Source organism: Myripristis murdjan, chromosome 18 (genome assembly GCF_902150065.1).
Source record: "Myripristis murdjan chromosome 18, fMyrMur1.1, whole genome shotgun sequence".
Taxonomy (NCBI): Eukaryota; Metazoa; Chordata; class Actinopteri; order Holocentriformes; family Holocentridae; genus Myripristis; species Myripristis murdjan.
In genome coordinates this window covers 23,616,215-23,634,121 of record NC_043997.1, presented here as the reverse complement: position 1 = coordinate 23,634,121, position 17,907 = coordinate 23,616,215, and the positions used below count along the sequence as shown (strand labels likewise).

General features: G+C 40.4%; 1 protein-coding gene across 2 annotated transcripts; it reads left to right on the top strand.

The window, feature by feature from the left end:
• Nucleotides 1-1,708: 1,708 nt before the first annotated feature.
• Nucleotides 1,709-12,580, top strand: LOC115376586 (C-C chemokine receptor type 5-like). Of its 2 annotated transcripts, none has more exons than XM_030076265.1 (2): nt 1,709-1,751; nt 11,447-12,580. In XM_030076265.1, the coding sequence occupies exon 2, from the start codon at nt 11,461-11,463 to the stop codon at nt 12,577-12,579; it is 1,119 nt and encodes a 372-aa protein (XP_029932125.1). In that variant the 5' UTR covers nt 1,709-1,751; nt 11,447-11,460; the 3' UTR covers nt 12,580. The 2 variants fall into 2 exon arrangements, with proteins under 2 accessions (XP_029932125.1, XP_029932126.1); XM_030076266.1 differs by lacking the exon at nt 1,709-1,751 and adding an exon at nt 7,622-7,717.
• Nucleotides 12,581-17,907: the final 5,327 nt, after the last annotated feature.

Below are 17,907 nucleotides of genomic sequence, written 5' to 3'. Positions count from 1 at the left end.
TAGGGAGTCTGGCGCAAGATAGGGCCCTTAGTGTTGTGGAGATTCAGCATCACTTCCTGTAAACCTGCAATCCAGAGGCATTTTTTCATTCGAAATGTCTGCAATATTTGTAAATGTGTTCGCTCATTTTGATAATTATTAAGCAAAAGGTCAACAGATGCAGTATATTAAGTTCTGTAGAAATGAGACTTATTGCCGATGTAGAAGTTGCTCAAGTTTTTTGCTTCACTCAAAATAGTGAAGACGATGATGTGGTGGACAAGAAAATACCCCTGTATGAAAGCTGTAGAGCAGAGATAATCAACAGGCGGCCCGTGGGCCACATGTGGCACACTGACTCTCATTTACTTTAAAGGTTGCAGTTTTCATTTTTACCACTAGGGGGAACCATGTAACTTGATGGTGCTGCCTGTAGGTCATTCTCAACCCACAGGCTTTTATGTAATGTTACTACCTACGTTTTGTCAGTGGAGGTCAGAGGTCATGACACGGGATCGCCCACCACTTTGTGACGTGCAGAGCTGAGGACGCCATGAGCAAAACAAAATTTGATAACGGAAGGTGAGTGTTTCAACATAAATGGGAGAGCGACTATGTGTTTACAGAGGTCAAACGTAGACATGTCAGTGATGAAAGAATATAACATTAACCCGCACTTAAACAGCACCCAGAGGAAAAAAAAATACAACACAAACATTTTCTTTTAATGCATCCTATTAAGTAACGCTAGTAGAGCTAGCAAAATACAAAAAGCTGTTGTCTAATGGTGAGACAGTGAATGGGTCTAACTGTGACTGTGGGTTCACTGCCTTAGGATTCACTGTGGCCCCTCATCACAACCCAAGTTGCAAATCCCTGTTGTAGAGCATGAGCTTCTGCACGATAGGAGTCCAGTACCAAGTCTGGAGCAAAGTTATCCACGTTTTAAAATTGTACATTTGAACACAGGGTGGTGCTATAGGCACAATTTGCTCTGTACATGTTTGGAATTGGCTGGAGCCAACAACGATCAAAAATAGGGTCAATAGGGTTCCAGCAGTGAGCACTTCTCATAATAAAGAAGTGGGAAGAATGCAAGAGTGTTATGTTTCAGCTAAGTGAAGCAAACACACCATTAAGGAAGATTTTTTGAGAACATTAGGCCGGTTGTCAACTGCAATAAATTTCCACTGTTCCAAAGGACTGAACATCTGGTGTGTTGCCATGGGCTGAAAGTCTGAAGTGTGTGAATCCACTAGTACCTACTCGTTGAGACGAGTAGGTACTAGTGGAAAAGCACCATTAGTGTCTTAGTAAGGTGTTGGATCACCACGGGCCAAGTCTCTGGGACTCTTCTGGAGGGATGGAGCTCCCTTCTTCCAAAAGACACTGTACACAAATGAAAACAAAATCACATCCTGGGTCCTTGACTCACCACATCTCAACCCAACTCAACACCAATGGGAGATTTTTGACTGACATGGTGGACTGCGCTCTCCATCACCATCTAACCACTAAATAAGGCAGTATCTTTTTGATCTCATGCAATTAGCCAGTCCAGTGCTGCACATGTTGCAATCCTCATGTAACAATCAGCATATTAGTTCCTCCTTGGACAGCCTCTTTCCCAGTAATCTCTCATCTGTCACCATAAATGTTTAGCAGAGATTTTCAATTTGCACAGGCAGCAGCATCACCGATTCAGAGAGTTACTCTGTGCTTCTTGTTGTGATTTGATCATCCTTACACTCCACAGCTACACAGCTGCACTGGTGAGTTCATAACTCATTCTTTTTGAGAGGGACATTCAATACAGAAAAATTGCAGCTTGCTGTTTTTGTGAATTTCTTGCATCGTGAATGTAGTTGGTGATTTGTAAAATGGGGAAAAACACTAGAGCAGTGCACTGAAGACTATGCAGAGAGGCGATGGTTAGTATTGCTACAGTATTGGTAAATAACAGTTCTCAATAACAAAATGATGCACTGAAGTAAGAGGTTTTCTGCACAAAGCATCATACTTCAGCTGTGGATTTAACTGATGGAAACGCCTCTTCAAGGAATTGTCGTCAAGAGATTTTATCATAACTTGAAGCCACAAGCTGATACTATTATCACAAGCCCTTTTTTGTGAGTGATGGATGTCCCACAATTTTGGAGTAAATAGTACTGTTTAAGCCTCAGAGTACCACAAAAAAACTTCAAAAACAATGTTGACACTCTATCACTGTTATGCATTCGAAATGCCTCATGCATTATTATAAGAGCACAGACACATAGGGTTAGAGTAGGGGAAGTAAAGAGGAACAGCATCACTTTGTAACATGTTGCTCTGTAATATTCTTCATTATTATTATTATTATTATTATTATTCCATGTCTGTACTGGAGATTTGCAGATTAACAGTGAAGTGTGTGAAACCTATGAACGGTATAGTCATTCTTATATTATCTCTCATTGGGCTAACTGCTACGCAATGAACACAGTAGTGAAATGAAAATAGATCCCATTTTTCTGGGGACCCCTTACAACCCCCTCAGGCGCCCAGGTTGAGAACCGCTGTTCTATAAAACCACTAACACTGAGAACATATAAAAGAAGCATGTTAAAAATCGATCCAAATCTTTGATGATTATCACTTGAACATCATGGTCACTGATGTCTGTTGCGTAGGGTTTGTTGGGTGTCGGTGTGATGAGGGTCTCAGGACGTCCCCCTGGTTAGTCTCTCCTCTGGGGCCCAAAGAGAGATTATTTCCCTGTTGATCAACTGTCAAAGTTTCAGGGAAGAATGACTCAGTCATTACTCAGTAGAATTCAACAGCATTCAACCACATGCCCTCATCTTTGCCAAAAGTATGAAAAATATTGTGTCATAGTTTGGCCACAGGAGAGAGACTTATCTTCCATTCACCAGACTACAGATGCTTAAACACAAGATTATCTGCGAGTTGAAGTCATGATTTGATGGTTTGTCAAGGTTTGTCTTTGCATGCAGCCTGTCTGGACTGAAATCAGGTTATAACCTTTCTGATAATAAAGAAACTAAGGGTTCTTAAACAAATGCTTAAAAAATAAAGCAAAAACAACTGACATGAATAAAAACTTGTGTCGTGTCTGGCAGCGTTCTAACTCTAGTCCACAATTTCCTTGATGACTGCTGACAGTTAACTGTCATTAAGAGTATGCCATGAGCAAAAGAAAATCACTTTTCAACAAAGCTGCACTGGTAGTTCATCACTTTTCCTTTTTGAGAGGGACATTCAATACAGAAAAATTGCAGCTTGCTGTTTCTGTGAATTTCTTGCATCATGAATATAGTTGGTGATTTGTAAAACTGGGGGGAAAACACTAAAGCAGTGCACTGAACACCATCGACCTTCCATGTCTGTACTGGAGATTGGCAGATTAACAGTGAAGTGTGTGAAACCTATGAACGGTATAGTCATTCTTATATTATCTCTCATTGGGCTAACTGCTACGCAATGAACACAGTAGTGAAATGAAAATAGATCCCATTTTTCTGGGGACCCCTTGCAACCGCCTCAGGCGCCCCTACAGGTCCCCAAACCCCAGGTTGAGAACCGCTGTTCTATAAAACCACTAACACTGAGAACATATAAAAGAAACATGTTAAAAATTGATTAACTCTAACTCTAGTCCACAATTTCCATGATGACTGCCAACAGTTATCCGTCATTAACAGGACGCCATGAGGAAAAGAAAATTTGATCATGGAAGGTGTGTGTTTCAACATAAATGGGAGAGTGACTATGTGTTTACAGAGGTCAAACATAGACATGTCAGTGATGAAAGAATATAACATTAACCCGCACTTAAACAGCACCCAGAGGAAAAAAAAAAATACAACACAAACATTTTCTTTTGATGCATCCTACTAAGTAACGCTAGTAGAGCTAGCAAAATACAAAAAGCTGTTGTCTAATGGTGAGACAGTGAATCTAAGAGTGACTGTGGGTTCACTGCCTTAGGAGTAACTGTGGCCCCTCATCACGACCCATACAAGTTGCAAATCCCTGTTGTAGAGCATGAGCTTCTGCACAATTGGACTCCAGTCCCAAGTCAAGTCTGGAGCAAAGTTATCCACGTTTTAAAATTGTACATTTGAACACAAGGTGGTGCTATAGGCACAATTTGCTCTGTGCATTTTTAGAATTGGCTTGAGTCAACAACAATCAAAAATTACGCATATGAAGTAGGGGAACCTTGAAAAAGTGGCGGAATCGGAAGAAACGTAAAAATATGAAATACCAAAACAATAGGGTTCCAGCAGTGAGCACTTCTTATAATAACGAAGTGGGAAGAATGCAGGTGTTATGTTTCAGCTAAGTGAAGCAAACACACCATTAAGGAAGATTTTTTGAGAACATTAGGCCAGTTGTCAAATGCAATAAATTTCCACTGTTCCAAAGGACTAAACGTCTGGTGTGTTGCCATGGGCTGAAAGTCTGAAGTGTGTGAATCCAGCCCAAGACTTCCTCTGCAGTGCAATTACATAGACAGGTAACAGGAAAGGAAAAAGCAACATCTTAGTGTCTTAATAAGGTGTTGGGTCACCACGGGCCAAGTCTCTGGGACTCTTCTGGAGGGATGGAGCTCCCTTCTTCCAAAAGACACTGTACACAAATGGAAAATGAAATCACATCCTAGGACCTTGACTCATCACATCTCAATCCAACTCAACACCAATGGGAGATTTTTGACTGACATGGTGGACTGCTCTCTACACCACCATCAATCCACCGAATAAGGGAGTATGTTTTTGATCTCTTGCAGTTAACCAGTCCAGTGCTACACATGTTGCAACACTCATGTACCACCCAGCATATTAGTTCCTCCTTGGACAGCCTCTTTCCCAGTAATCTGTCATCTGACACCATAAGTGTTTAGCAGAGGTTTTCGGTTTGCACAGGCAGCAGCATCACCGACTCAGAGTTACTCTGTGCTTCTTGTTGTGATTTGATCATCCTTACACTCCACAGCTTCACAGCTGCACTGGTGAGTTCATCACTCATTCTTTTTGAGAGGGACATTCAATACAGAAAAATTGCAGCTTGCTGTTTTTGTGAATTTCTTGCATTGTGAATATAGTTGGTGATTTGTTAAACTGGGGGGAAAACACTAAAGCAGTACACTGAACACTATGCAGAGAGGCGATGGTTAGTATTGCTACAGTATTGGTAATTAACAGTTCTCAATAACAAAATGATGCACTGAAGTAAGAGGTTTTCTGCACAAAGCATCATACTTCAGCTGTGGATTTAACTGATGGAAACGCCTCTTCAAGGAATTGTCCTCGAGAGATTTTATCATAAGTTGAAGTCACAAGCTGATACTATTATCACAAGCCCTTTTTTGTGAATGATGGATGTCCCACAATTTTGGAGTAAATAGTACTGTTTAAGCCTCAGAGTACCACCAAAAAACTTCAGAAACAATGTTGACACTCTATCACTGTTATGCCTTCAAAATGCCTCATGCATTATTATAAGAGCACAGACACATAGGGTTAAGGTAGGGGAAATAAAAAGGAACAGCATCACTTTGTAACATGTTGCTCTCTAATATTCTTCTTCATTATTATTATTATTATTATTATTCCATGTCTGTACTGGAGATTTGCAGATTAACAGTGAAGTGTGTGAAACCTATGAACGGTATAGTCATTCTTATATTATCTCTCATTGGGCTAACTGCTACGCAATGAACACAGTAGTGAAATTAAAATAGTTGCCATTTTTCTGGGGACCCCTTACAACCCCCTCAGGCGCCCAAGTTGAGAACCACTGTTCTATAAAACCACTAACACTGAGAACATATAAAAGAAACATGTTAAAAAATGATCCAAATCTTTGATGATTATCACTTGAACATCATGGTCACTGATGTCCGTTGCGTAGGGTTTGTTGGGTGTCGGTGTGATGAGGGTCTCAGGACGTCCCCCTGGTTAGTCTCTCCTCTGGGGCCCAAAGAGAGATTATTTCCCTGTTGATCAACTGTCAAAGTTTCAGGGAAGAATGACTCAGTCATTACTCAGTAGAATTCAACAGCATTCAACCACATGCCCTCATCTTTGCCAAAAGTATGAAAAATATTGTGACATAGTTTGGCCACAGGAGAGAGACTTATCTTCCATTCACCAGACTACAGATGATTAAACACAAGATTATCTGCTAGTTGAAGTCATGATTTGATGGTTTGTCAAGGTTTGTCTTTGCATGCAGCCTGTCTGGACTGAAATCAGGTTATAGCCTTTCTGATAATAAAGAAAGTAAGGGTTCTTAAACAAATGCCTAAAAAATAAAGCAAAGACAACTGATGTGAATAAAAACTTGTGCCGTGTCTGGCAGTGTTCTAACTCTAGTCCACAATTTCCATGATGACTGCTGACAGTTAACCGTCATTAACAGGACGCCATGAGGAAAAGAAAATTTGATCACGGAAGGTGTGTGTTTCAACATAAATGGGAGAGCGACTATGTGTTTACAGAGGTCAAACGTAGACATGTCAGTGATGAAAGAATATAACATTAACCCGCACTTAAACAGCACCCAGAGGAAAAAAAAAAAAAACAACACAAACATTTTCTTTTGATGCATCCTACTAAGTAACGCTAGTAGAGCTAGCAAAATACAAAAAGCTGTTGTCTAATGGTGAGACAGTGAATCTAAGAGTGACTGTGGGTTCACTGCCTTAGGAGTCACTGTGGCCCCTCATCACGACCCATACAAGTTGCAAATCCCTGTTGTAGAGCATGAGCTTCTGCGCAATTGGACTCCAGTCCCAAGTCTGGAGCAAAGTTATCCACGTTTTAAAATTGTACATTTGAACACAGGGTGGTGCTATAGGCACAATTTGCTCTGTACATTTTTAGAATTGGCTTGAGTCAACAACAATCAAAAATTATGCATATGAAGTAGGGGAACCTTGAAAAAGTGGCGGAATCGGAAGAAACGTAAAAATATGAAATACCAAAACAATAGGGTTCCAGCAGTGAGTACTTCTTATAATAAAGAAGTGGGAAGAATGCAGGTGTTATGTTTCAGCTAAGTGAAGCAAACACACCATTAAGGAAGATTTTTTGAGAACATTAGGCCAGTTGTCAACTGCAATGAATTTCCACTGTTCCAAAGGACTAAACGTCTGGTGTGTGTCCATGGGCTGAAAGTCTGAAGTGTGTGAATCCAGCCCAAGACTTCCTCTGCAGTGCAATTACATAGACAGGTAACAGGAAAGGAAAAAGCAACATCTTAGTGTCTTAGTAAGGTGTTGGGTCACCACGGGCCAAGTCTCTGGGACTCTTCTGGAGGGATGGAGCTCCCTTCTTCCAAAAGACACTGTACACAAATGGAAAATGAAATCACATCCTAGGACCTTGACTCATCACATCTCAATCCAACTCAACACCAATGGGAGATTTTTGACTGACATGGTGGACTGCTCTCTACACCACCATCAAACCACCGAATAAGGGAGTATGTTTTTGATCTCATGCAGTTAGCCAGTCCAGTGCTACACATGTTGCAACACTCATGTACCACCCAGCATATTAGTTCCTCCTTGGACAGCCTCTTTCCCAGTAATCTGTCATCTGACACCATAAGTGTTTAGCAGAGGTTTTCGGTTTGCACAGGCAGCAGCATCACCGACTCAGAGTTACTCTGTGCGTCTTGTTGTGATTTGATCATCCTTACACTCCACAGCTTCACAGCTGCACTGGTGAGTTCATCACTCATTCTTTTTGAGAGGGACATTCAATACAGAAAAATTGCAGCTTGCTGTTTTTGTGAATTTCTTGCATTGTGAATATAGTTGGTGATTTGTTAAACTGGGGGGAAAACACTAAAGCAGTACACTGAACACTATGCAGAGAGGCGATGGTTAGTATTGCTACAGTATTGGTAATTAACAGTTCTCAATAACAAAATGATGCACTGAAGTAAGAGGTTTTCTGCACAAAGCATCATACTTCAGCTGTGGATTTAACTGATGGAAACGCCTCTTCAAGGAGTTGTCCTCGAGAGATTTTATCACAAGTTGAAGCCACAAGCTGATACTATTATCACAAGCCCTTTTTTGTGAATGATGGATGTCCCACAATTTTGGAGTAAATAGTACTGTTTAAGCCTCAGAGTACCACCAAAAAACTTCAGAAACAATGTTGACACTCTATCACTGTTATGCCTTCAAAATGCCTCATGCATTATTATAAGAGCACAGACACATAGGGTTAGGGTAGGGGAAATAAAAAGGAACAGCATCACTTTGTAACATGTTGCGCTGTAATATTCTTTATTTTTATTTATTACTCTATAACAATAGCTCTCAACCTTTTTGGAGTCAAAGACCCCCAAACTGATGCACACCAGTGGACCGGTATTTGATAAAATGTAGCAGACTTAAATTGAATTATTCCATGTCTGTACTGGAGATTGGCAGATTAACAGTGAAGTGTGTGAAACCAATGAATGATATAGTCATTCTTATACTATCTCTCATTGGGCTAACTGCTACGCAATGAACACAGTAGTGAAATGAAAATAGATCCCATTTTTCTGGGGACCCCTTGCAACCCCCTCAGGCGCCCCTACAGGTCCCCAAACCCCAGGTTGAGAACCGCTGTTCTATAAAACCACTAACACTGAGAACATATAAAAGAAACATGTTAAAAATTGATCCAAATCTTTGATGATTATCACTTGAACATCATGGTCACTGATGTCCGTTGTGTAGGGTTTGTTGGGTGTTGGTGTGATGAGGGTCTCAGGACGTCCCCCTGGTTAGTCTCTCCTCTGGGGCCCAAAGAGAGATTATTTCCTTGTTGATCAACTGTCAAAGTTTCAGGGAAGAATGACTCAGTCATTACTCAGTAGAATTCAACAGCATTCAACCACATGCCCTCATCTTTGCCAAAAGTATGAAAAATATTGTGTCATAGTTTGGCCACAGGAGAGAGACTTATCTTCCATTCACCAGACTACAGATGCTTAAACACAAGATTATCTGCGAGTTGAAGTCATGATTTGATGGTTTGTCAAGGTTTGTCTTTGCATGCAGCCTGTCTGGACTGAAATCAGGTTTTAGCTTTCTGATAATAAAGAAACTAAGGGTTCTTAAACAAATACGCAAAAAAAAATAAAGCAAAAACAACTGACTTGGATAAAAACTTGTGCCATGTCTGGCAGCGTTCGAACTCTTGTCCATGATTTCCTTGATGACTGCCAACAGTTAACCGTCATTAAGATCTCTCCTCCGACATCCAACAGAGCCTGTTTATAACATTGTCAATTGTAATAAATAGCCTATCCCACAATTGTTGGTTTTGTCTGTATATATATGTGTGTTTGTGTCAGTCTTCTATGAGGTTACAGGTAATTTGATAAACATATATTTTTTGCTGTCTATAGATTAATCACCACCTTAATTATGGTCTCAGTCAGCAGATAATTTGAGATTAACTTTTCAGTCATTGAGCAAATCTCATGTCGTGATTACATATCATTGAGCCTTTGCTACTCTAACCATAAAACTTTACACTTAGTTTTGCAAATGATTTTCATATTCCCTTTAAAGGCACAGTCTCCCCATTTTGAAAAGGTGGAAAAACAAACAATAGCAAACTCAAGCAATCTACTTCTGTCTCTGTGGTGGCTACTGCTGCTCTGGTGTGAAGTGATACAGGAAGTGCAGAAATTTCCGGATCATTCTGGATGTTCAAGTTAACAAACTGTGTTTACTATATTTATGTCAGTTTCCGTGTCATTAAACAGGGATTTTGCAGTAAAACAAGGTTTCCAAATGTAGTAAATTTGACCCACACATTGTTGGACATCAGTGCTGTACTTCTCAGCTCACAGTGTGAGGACTGGTAGGACTGGAGAAAACAAGTAGGTCTTGTTAGATAAATAAAGACTGACCAAAGGCAGAATAAGGGTTGTAGGGGGGCCCCATGCCTGTGTTTCCCTTTGGCCCCAAAATCACAAAGTCCACCCCTGCTGATGATGATTATGTCAAATTTTATTTGCTTAAACATTTAAATCACACCAACACCCATTAATACAGCTATAGCAAAGTTCAAATTTATGTAGTTTCCCTTCACACATTTTTCCTCTCTCTCTCTCTCTGTCTCTCTCTCTCTCTCTCACACACACACACACACACACACTCACTCACTCACACACACACACACACACACACACACACACACACACACAGACAGACAGACAGACAGACAGAGACACACACACACACACACACACACACACACACACACACACACACACACACACACACACACACACACACACACACACACACACATACACTGCCAAATAAATAACTCCTCTTTTATAGAGGTAAGTCATTATCAGTGTGTGGCTTAATATATTAAATAGTCTATTGTGTGCTATACTAAGTAAATTGTGACATTAATTATGTTCCATCTATGCATCTATACAGATTTCTAGAGCCACAAGAAGAATGGAACAGGAGACAAAAATACACATTTGACAGCCATTTTTCTGTGGCTGACCCTCACCTCTCACCTCCTAGTTTAGTGTCAAAAAATGCTTTCTGGATTTGAGAAAAGGTGTTTTTTGTGTTCTTAGTTGTTTAGACTGCAGTTAGTAATGTAATGTATGTGTGAATGTATGACAATTAGGGCTGGGACTATGTACAGTTTTAACAAATTGATGTACTGGGACGAAATGATGAACAATTACTGATAATTTTTTGAATTCTTAAATGACTCAAGTCACCATTTGTGACTTCATTAGTTCAGCATTGACTAATTGGTTATCCATACCTCCATCCAAACAGCTCATCCAGTTGCATGCATGTGCTTGTGCATGCAAGCTTGATGACTGAGCATGAGAGGATTTTGTGGAAGTGGATGTTGTAGCAGGATTAGAACAAAAATCAGTGTGTTTGGGAAGCACTGGGCATATGACTGGTTTCCAAAGACTTGGATTATTTAGCATGACAGGTGTGAGCTTTTTAAATGGAACCTCTCATATTTTATTGCTGGTAAATCGTAAATTAAAAATAGGATTTTTTCTTTTTGACATGAGATGGCTGCCATTTTTGGAATACCAGTTTACTGTGAAGCCGTGTGAATAAAGCTGTGTTCATCAGGGAAGTTGAAGGCATCACACAGTGAATAGTGGATACAAAAAATATCCATTATTAGTGAAGTATCCCTTTCAGTATTGTAGCTTCCTTTTGCAATAACATTGGCTGCCAGTTACATTTTCCATGCTGTCTTGCTTTTCAAAATGCAGCCACACATAAATTGTTATGAGGTAAAAACCAGGAAAGTGTTAATCCACCTGTTATCAGTGATAAGTGGTCCCAGCCCTAATGACTATGAATAGTAATGCAGTTTTGGTAACAGCAAAAAACAAAAGCAGTGAATATCAGCCTCCTCATTATTGACTCTCTCTGCCACAGGTTGAACCCCAGTCATGGACAACAGTGACGATTTGAATGATTTCTTTGGTAATCAGTCGAACAGCAACTCCACACACCCACCCCACGTCATCGATGATTTCATTCAGTTGTGTACCAAGACTAATGTCAACCAGTTTGGAGCCAAATTCATCCCATTCTTCTACTACACAAGCTTCATCCTAAGTTACCTGGGCAACGGGCTTGTTCTCCTCATCATCTACAAATATGAGAAGCTCAACTCAGTGACAAACATCTTCCTCCTGAATTTGGTGATGTCAAACCTTCTCTTTGCCTCCAGTCTTCCCTTCTTGGCAACATACCATTCGTCTCAGTGGATCTTTGGCACTGTGATGTGTAAGCTGGTCAGCAGTGCCTACTTCATCGGCTTCTACAGTTCCATCCTCTTCCTCACGCTCATGACATTTGACCGGTATCTTGCGGTGGTGCATGCGGTGGCGGCCGCCAAGAGCAGGAAGAAGATCTATGCCATCAGTGCAGCAGTGGCAGTGTGGTGCATCAGTGTTATAGCAAGTGTCAAAGAGCTGGTTCTCCAAGAGGCGTGGAAGCATCCTAAGCACGGGCAGATGTGTGAAGAGCACGGTTACGTCGAGAGCATCATGGACCGCTGGCGCCTGGTCAGCTACTACCAACAGTTCCTGCTCTTCTTCCTCCTCCCTCTTTTTCTGGTTCTGTATTGTTACAGCAGCATCACCATCCGGATCCTGTCCACCCGGATGAAGGAGAAGTGCCGTGCCATCAAGCTCATTTTTGTCACTGTCTTCACCTTCTTTACTTGCTGGACACCCTACAACGTAGTCATCCTCCTTCGGGCCATTCAAATGTCCAATGGCAAGAATAATTACTCATGCTCAGAGTTGGAGGCTCTGGACTATGCTCTGTATGTGACGCAGAATGTGGCCTACCTGTATTGTTGCATTAGTCCTGTGTTTTACAGCTTTGTGGGTAAGAAGTTCCAGAGCCACTTCAGAGGATTGCTGATCAAGAAGATCCCCTGTCTTAGAAGACACATCAGCCTCAGTAGCCAGAGCAGCAGGACCACCTCTCAGAGAACAGAGAACACACTATATATGAGTAGGCAGCTTGCAGCATCCACTGGGTGCAAGAATGTTTAGGCCATTAAAGGAAAACAATTGAAAGTCAAATCAGGAGGAGGAGTGAAAGAGCATTTGGATACTAGTAGTTGTCATATCATGTGGTACTCTTTACAACATGGCAATATGTTTTTTTTTTTTTTTTTTTGAAGCAATTATAATTACAGCAAATTATCATATCTTTAGCATCATTTTATGCGTTCAAGCTCCTTGTTGCTTTCATCCATCAGTAATCATAGATAAACTAAATAACAAAATGGAAGAGAAGTTTATGTTTGTGGTTTGTATTTATGGTCTTATATAAGTGACCTTCATGTGATTTAAAAAAATAAATAAATAAATAAACTTAAACATGTTGTGCTTACACTGAGAAATGAGATATTCCTTTACCTTCATGAGGGAATCTTCCACCTTTTATATATTTGGAGTGGACCTTTTGTTGTTGTTGTTGTTGTTGTTGTTGTTGTTGAATAAAGCTTGGTATACATGAGTAGGTCACTGTGGGAGTCTTTTGTCTTATATCCTTTTTCAGTTCCAAATATAGCCTTTACATCTGATGAAGCCACTTGCTGGAGTTTTCCCTTGGTAATTTTAAACAAAATCTTTTTCATGTTCTTTCTCTTTCTGCTCACACACACTCACATTTACATACCTAATAACCTAAATAATAACTTCACTTAAAAAAAAAAAAATACAGATTGCTTCACATACACTAAAACACAAAGACAGAGCGATGTGAAAGTGCCTCAAGAAGCCAAAGTTAGATAAAAAGTAGCCTCAAGTGGAATGAAAGAGTCACCTGATCCTAACATACCCACATGTGGCTCAACACAAACCTTCAGAATGATGATGTTTCTGACCAACCTGTAGTTTTGTATGGACTGATTATGTTCATATACAATCACTTGAGCTTATTATGTAGTAAAAATGTCAATAATTATCAAATATGTACTCAGTTTGGTCATTTTTGGACAGTTCCCTCCAGTTCCATGTTCCATGTGTAATTTCACTTTAAGTGACACGATTAATAAAAATAGGGGATTTTGTCGCTGAAGCAGTCATCTTGCTACTATTAATAATAACAATGATGCAAGAAAGCAGAAACAAATATAGGTGTGAATAGTATTATTGCAAATAATAGTCACTCAACCAAACTCCAAATCCTGAACCCACAGAGAACAACAGATGGTTGCATCACCTGCCACTCTACTTTTCACCATTAGAGGTCAGGCCTCACACAGATTTGACTTTGGGGCTCGTTCCCCTTTAAGGGATCCAAGCACTAAGAAAATTTGACCCTGATATAGCGCCCCCGCTAGGCTGATAATGCACCAAATTAGGGCCTCAGTGAGACATGACAGACACCCATATGAAGTTTAGTGTCAATCAGACTTAGTGTTGTGGAGATCCAGAATCACTTCCTGTAAACCTGCAATCAAAATGTCTGCAATATTTGTAAATGTGTTTGCTCATTTTGATAATTATTAAGCACAAGGTCAACAGATGCAGTATATTAAGTTCTGTAGAAATGGGACTGGCTGATGTAGAAGTTGCTCAAATTTTATGCTTGTATTCAAAATAGTTAAGACAATGATGTGGTGGACATGAAAATGCACCTGTATCAAAGTTGTAGAGCAGACATTAGCAACAGGTGGCCCGTGGGCCACATGTGGCACACTGATAATTAATAATTAATTAATTTAATTAATTTAAAATTAATTTTGTGGCCTGAATTTCAAAATTTGAAGAGAAATGATTGACTCTCATTTACTTTAAAGGTTGCAGCTTTCATTTTTACCACTAGGGGGAGGCATATAAGTTGATGGTGCTGCCTGGTGCTTCTCAATCCACAGGCTTTTATGTAATGTTGCCACCTACATTTTGTCAGTGGAGGTCAGAGGTCATGACACGGGATCGCCCACCACTTTGTGACGTGCAGAGCTGAGGACGCCATGAGGAAAAGAAAATTTGATAACGGAAGGTGTGTGTTTCAATATAAATGGGAGAGCGACTATGTGTTTACAGAGGTCAAACGTAGACATGTCAGTGATTAAAGAATATAACATTAACCCACACTTAAACAGCACCCAGAGGAAAAAAAAATACAACACAAACATTTTCTTTTAATGCATCATACTAAGTAACGCTAGTAGAGCTAGCAAAATACAAAAAGCTGTTGTCTAATGGTGAGACAGTGAATCTAAGAGTGACTGTGGGTTCACTGCCTTAAGAGTCACTGTGGCCCCTCATCACGACCCATACAAGTTGCAAATCCCTGTTGTAGAGCATGAGCTTCTGCACCATAGGACTCCAGTTCCAAGTCTGGAGCAAAGTTATCCACGTTTTAAAATTGTACATTTGAACACAGGGTGGTGCTATAGGCACAATTTGCTCTGTACATGTTTGGAATTGGCTGGAGCCAACAACGATCAAAAATAGGGTCAATAGGGTTCCAGCAGTGAGCACTTCTCATAATAAAGAAGTGGGAAGAATGCAAGAGTGTTGTGTTTCAGCTAAGTGAAGCAAACACACCATTAAGGAAGATTTTTTGAGAACATTAGGCCGGTTGCCAACTGCAATAAATTTCCACTGTTCCAAAGGACTGAACATCTGGTGTGTTGCCATGGGCTGAAAGTCTGAAGTGTGTGAATCCACTAGTACCTACTTGTTGAGACGAGTAGGTACTAGTGGAAAAGCACCATTAGTGTCTTAGTAAGGTGTTGGATCACCACGGGCCAAGTCTCTGGGACTCTTCTGGAGGGATGGAGCTCCCTTCTTCCAAAAGACACTGTACACACTGACCGTTGCGTAGGGTTTGTGGGGTGTCGGTGTGATGAGGGTCTCAAGATGTCCCCCTGGTTAGTCTCTCCTCTGGGCCCAAAGAGAGATTATTTCCCTGTTGATCAACTGTCAAAGTTTCAAGCAAGAATGACTCAGTCATTACTCAACTTCAACCACATGCCCTCATCTTTGCTAAAAGTATGAAAAATATTGTGACATAGTTTGGCCACTGGAGAGAGACTTATCTTCCATTCACCAGACTACAGATGATTAAACACAAGATTATCTGCTAGTTGAAGTCATGATTTGATGGTTTGTCAAGGTTTGTCTTTGCATGCAGCGTATTTGGACTGAAATCAGGTTATAGCCTTTCTGATAATAAAGAAAGTAAGGGTTCTTAAACAAATGCCTAAAAAATAAAGCAAAAACAACTGATGTGAATAAAAACTTGTGCTGTGTCTGGCAGCGTTCTAACTCTAGTCCACAATTTCCATGATGACTGCCGACAGTTATCCGTCATTAACAGGACGCCATGAGGAAAAGAAAATTTGATCACGGAAGGTGTGTGTTTCAACATAAATGGGAGAGCGACTATGTGTTTACAGAGGTCAAACGTAGACATGTCAGTGATGAAAGAATATAACATTAACCCGCACTTAAACAGCACCCAGAGGAAAAAAAAAAGACAACACAAACATTTTCTTTTGATGCATCCTACTAAGTAACGCTAGTAGAGCTAGCAAAATACAAAAAGCTGTTGTCTAATGGTGAGACAGTGAATCTAAGAGTGACTGTGGGTTCACTGCCTTAGGAGTCACTGTGGCCCCTCATCACGACCCATACAAGTTGCAAATCCCTGTTGTAGAGCATGAGCTTCTGCGCAATTGGACTCCAGTCCCAAGTCTGGAGCAAAGTTATCCATGTTTTAAAATTGTACATTTGAACACAGGGTGGTGCTATAGGCACAATTTGCTCTGTGCATTTTTAGAATTGGCTTGAGTCAACAACGATCAAAAATTACACATGTGAAGTAGGATAACCTTGAAAAAGTGGCGGAATCAGAAGAAACGTAAAAATATGAAATACCAAAACAATAGGGTTCCAGCAGTGAGTACTTCTTATAATAACGAAGTGGGAAGAATGCAGGTGTTATGTTTCAGCTAAGTGAAGCAAACACACCATTAAGGAAGATTTTTTGAGAACATTAGGCCAGTTGTCAAATGCAATAAATTTCCACTGTTCCAAAGGACTGAACGTCTGGTGTGTGTCCATGGGCTGAAAGTCTGAAGTGTGTGAATCCAGCCCAAGACTTCCTCTGCAGTGCAATTACATAGACAGGTAACAGGAAAGGAAAAAGCAACATCTTAGTGCCTTAGTAAGGTGTTGGGTCACCACGGGCCAAGTCTCTGGGACTCTTCTGGAGGGATGGAGCTCCCTTCTTCCAAAAGACACTGTACACAAATGGAAAATGAAATCACATCCTAGGACCTTGACTCACCACATCTCAATCCAACTCAACACCAATGGGAGATTTTTGACTGACATGGTGGACTGCTCTCTACACCACCATCAAACCACCGAATAAGGGAATTTGTTTTTGATCTCTTGCAGTTAGCCAGTCCAGTGCTACACTTGTTGCAACACTCATGTACCACCCAGCATATTAGTTCCTCCTTGGACAGCCTCTTTCCCAGTAATCTGTCATCTGACACCATAAGTGTTTAGCAGAGGTTTTCGGTTAGCACAGGCAGCAGCATCACCGACTCAGAGTTACTCTGTGCTTCTTGTTGTGATTTGATCATCCTTACACTCCACAGCTACACAGCTGCACTGGTGAGTTTATCACTCATTCATTTGAGAGGGACATTCAATGCAGAAAAATTGCAGCTTGCTGTTTTTGTGAATTTCTTGCTTTCTTTCTAACAAAATGATGCACTGAAGTAAGAGGTTTTATGCACAAAGCATCATACTTCAGCTGTGGATTTAACTGATGGAAACGCCTCTTCAAGGAATTGTCCTCGAGAGATTTTATCATAAGTTGAAGTCACAAGCTGATACTATTATCACAAGCCCTTTTTTGTGAATGATGGATGTCCCACAATTTAGGAGTAAATAGTACTGTTTAAGCCTCAGAGTACCACAAAAAAAACTTCAAAAACAATGTTGACACTATCACTGTTATGCCTTCAAAATGCCTTATGCATTATTGTAAGAGCACAGACACATAGGATTAAGGTAGGGGAAATAAAAAGGAACAGCATCACTTTGTAACATGTTGCGCTGTAATATTCTTTATTTTTATTTATTACTCTATAACAGTAGCTCTCAACCTTTTTGGAGTCAAAGACCCCCAAACTGATGCACACCAGTGGACCGGTATTTGATAAAATGTAGCAGACTTAAATTGAATTATTCCATGTCTGTACTGGAGATTGGCAGATTAACAGTGAAGTGTGTGAAACCTATGAACGATATAGTCATTCTTATATTATCTCTCATTGGGCTAACTGCTACGCAATGAACACAGTAGTGAAATGAAAATAGATCCCATTTTTCTGGGGACCCCTT

What these genes read in the sequence shown, in the direction of transcription:
- LOC115376586 (XM_030076265.1), top strand. Translation starts at nt 11,461, where the DNA reads ATGGACAACAGTGACGATTTGAATGATTTCTTTGGTAATCAGTCGAAC.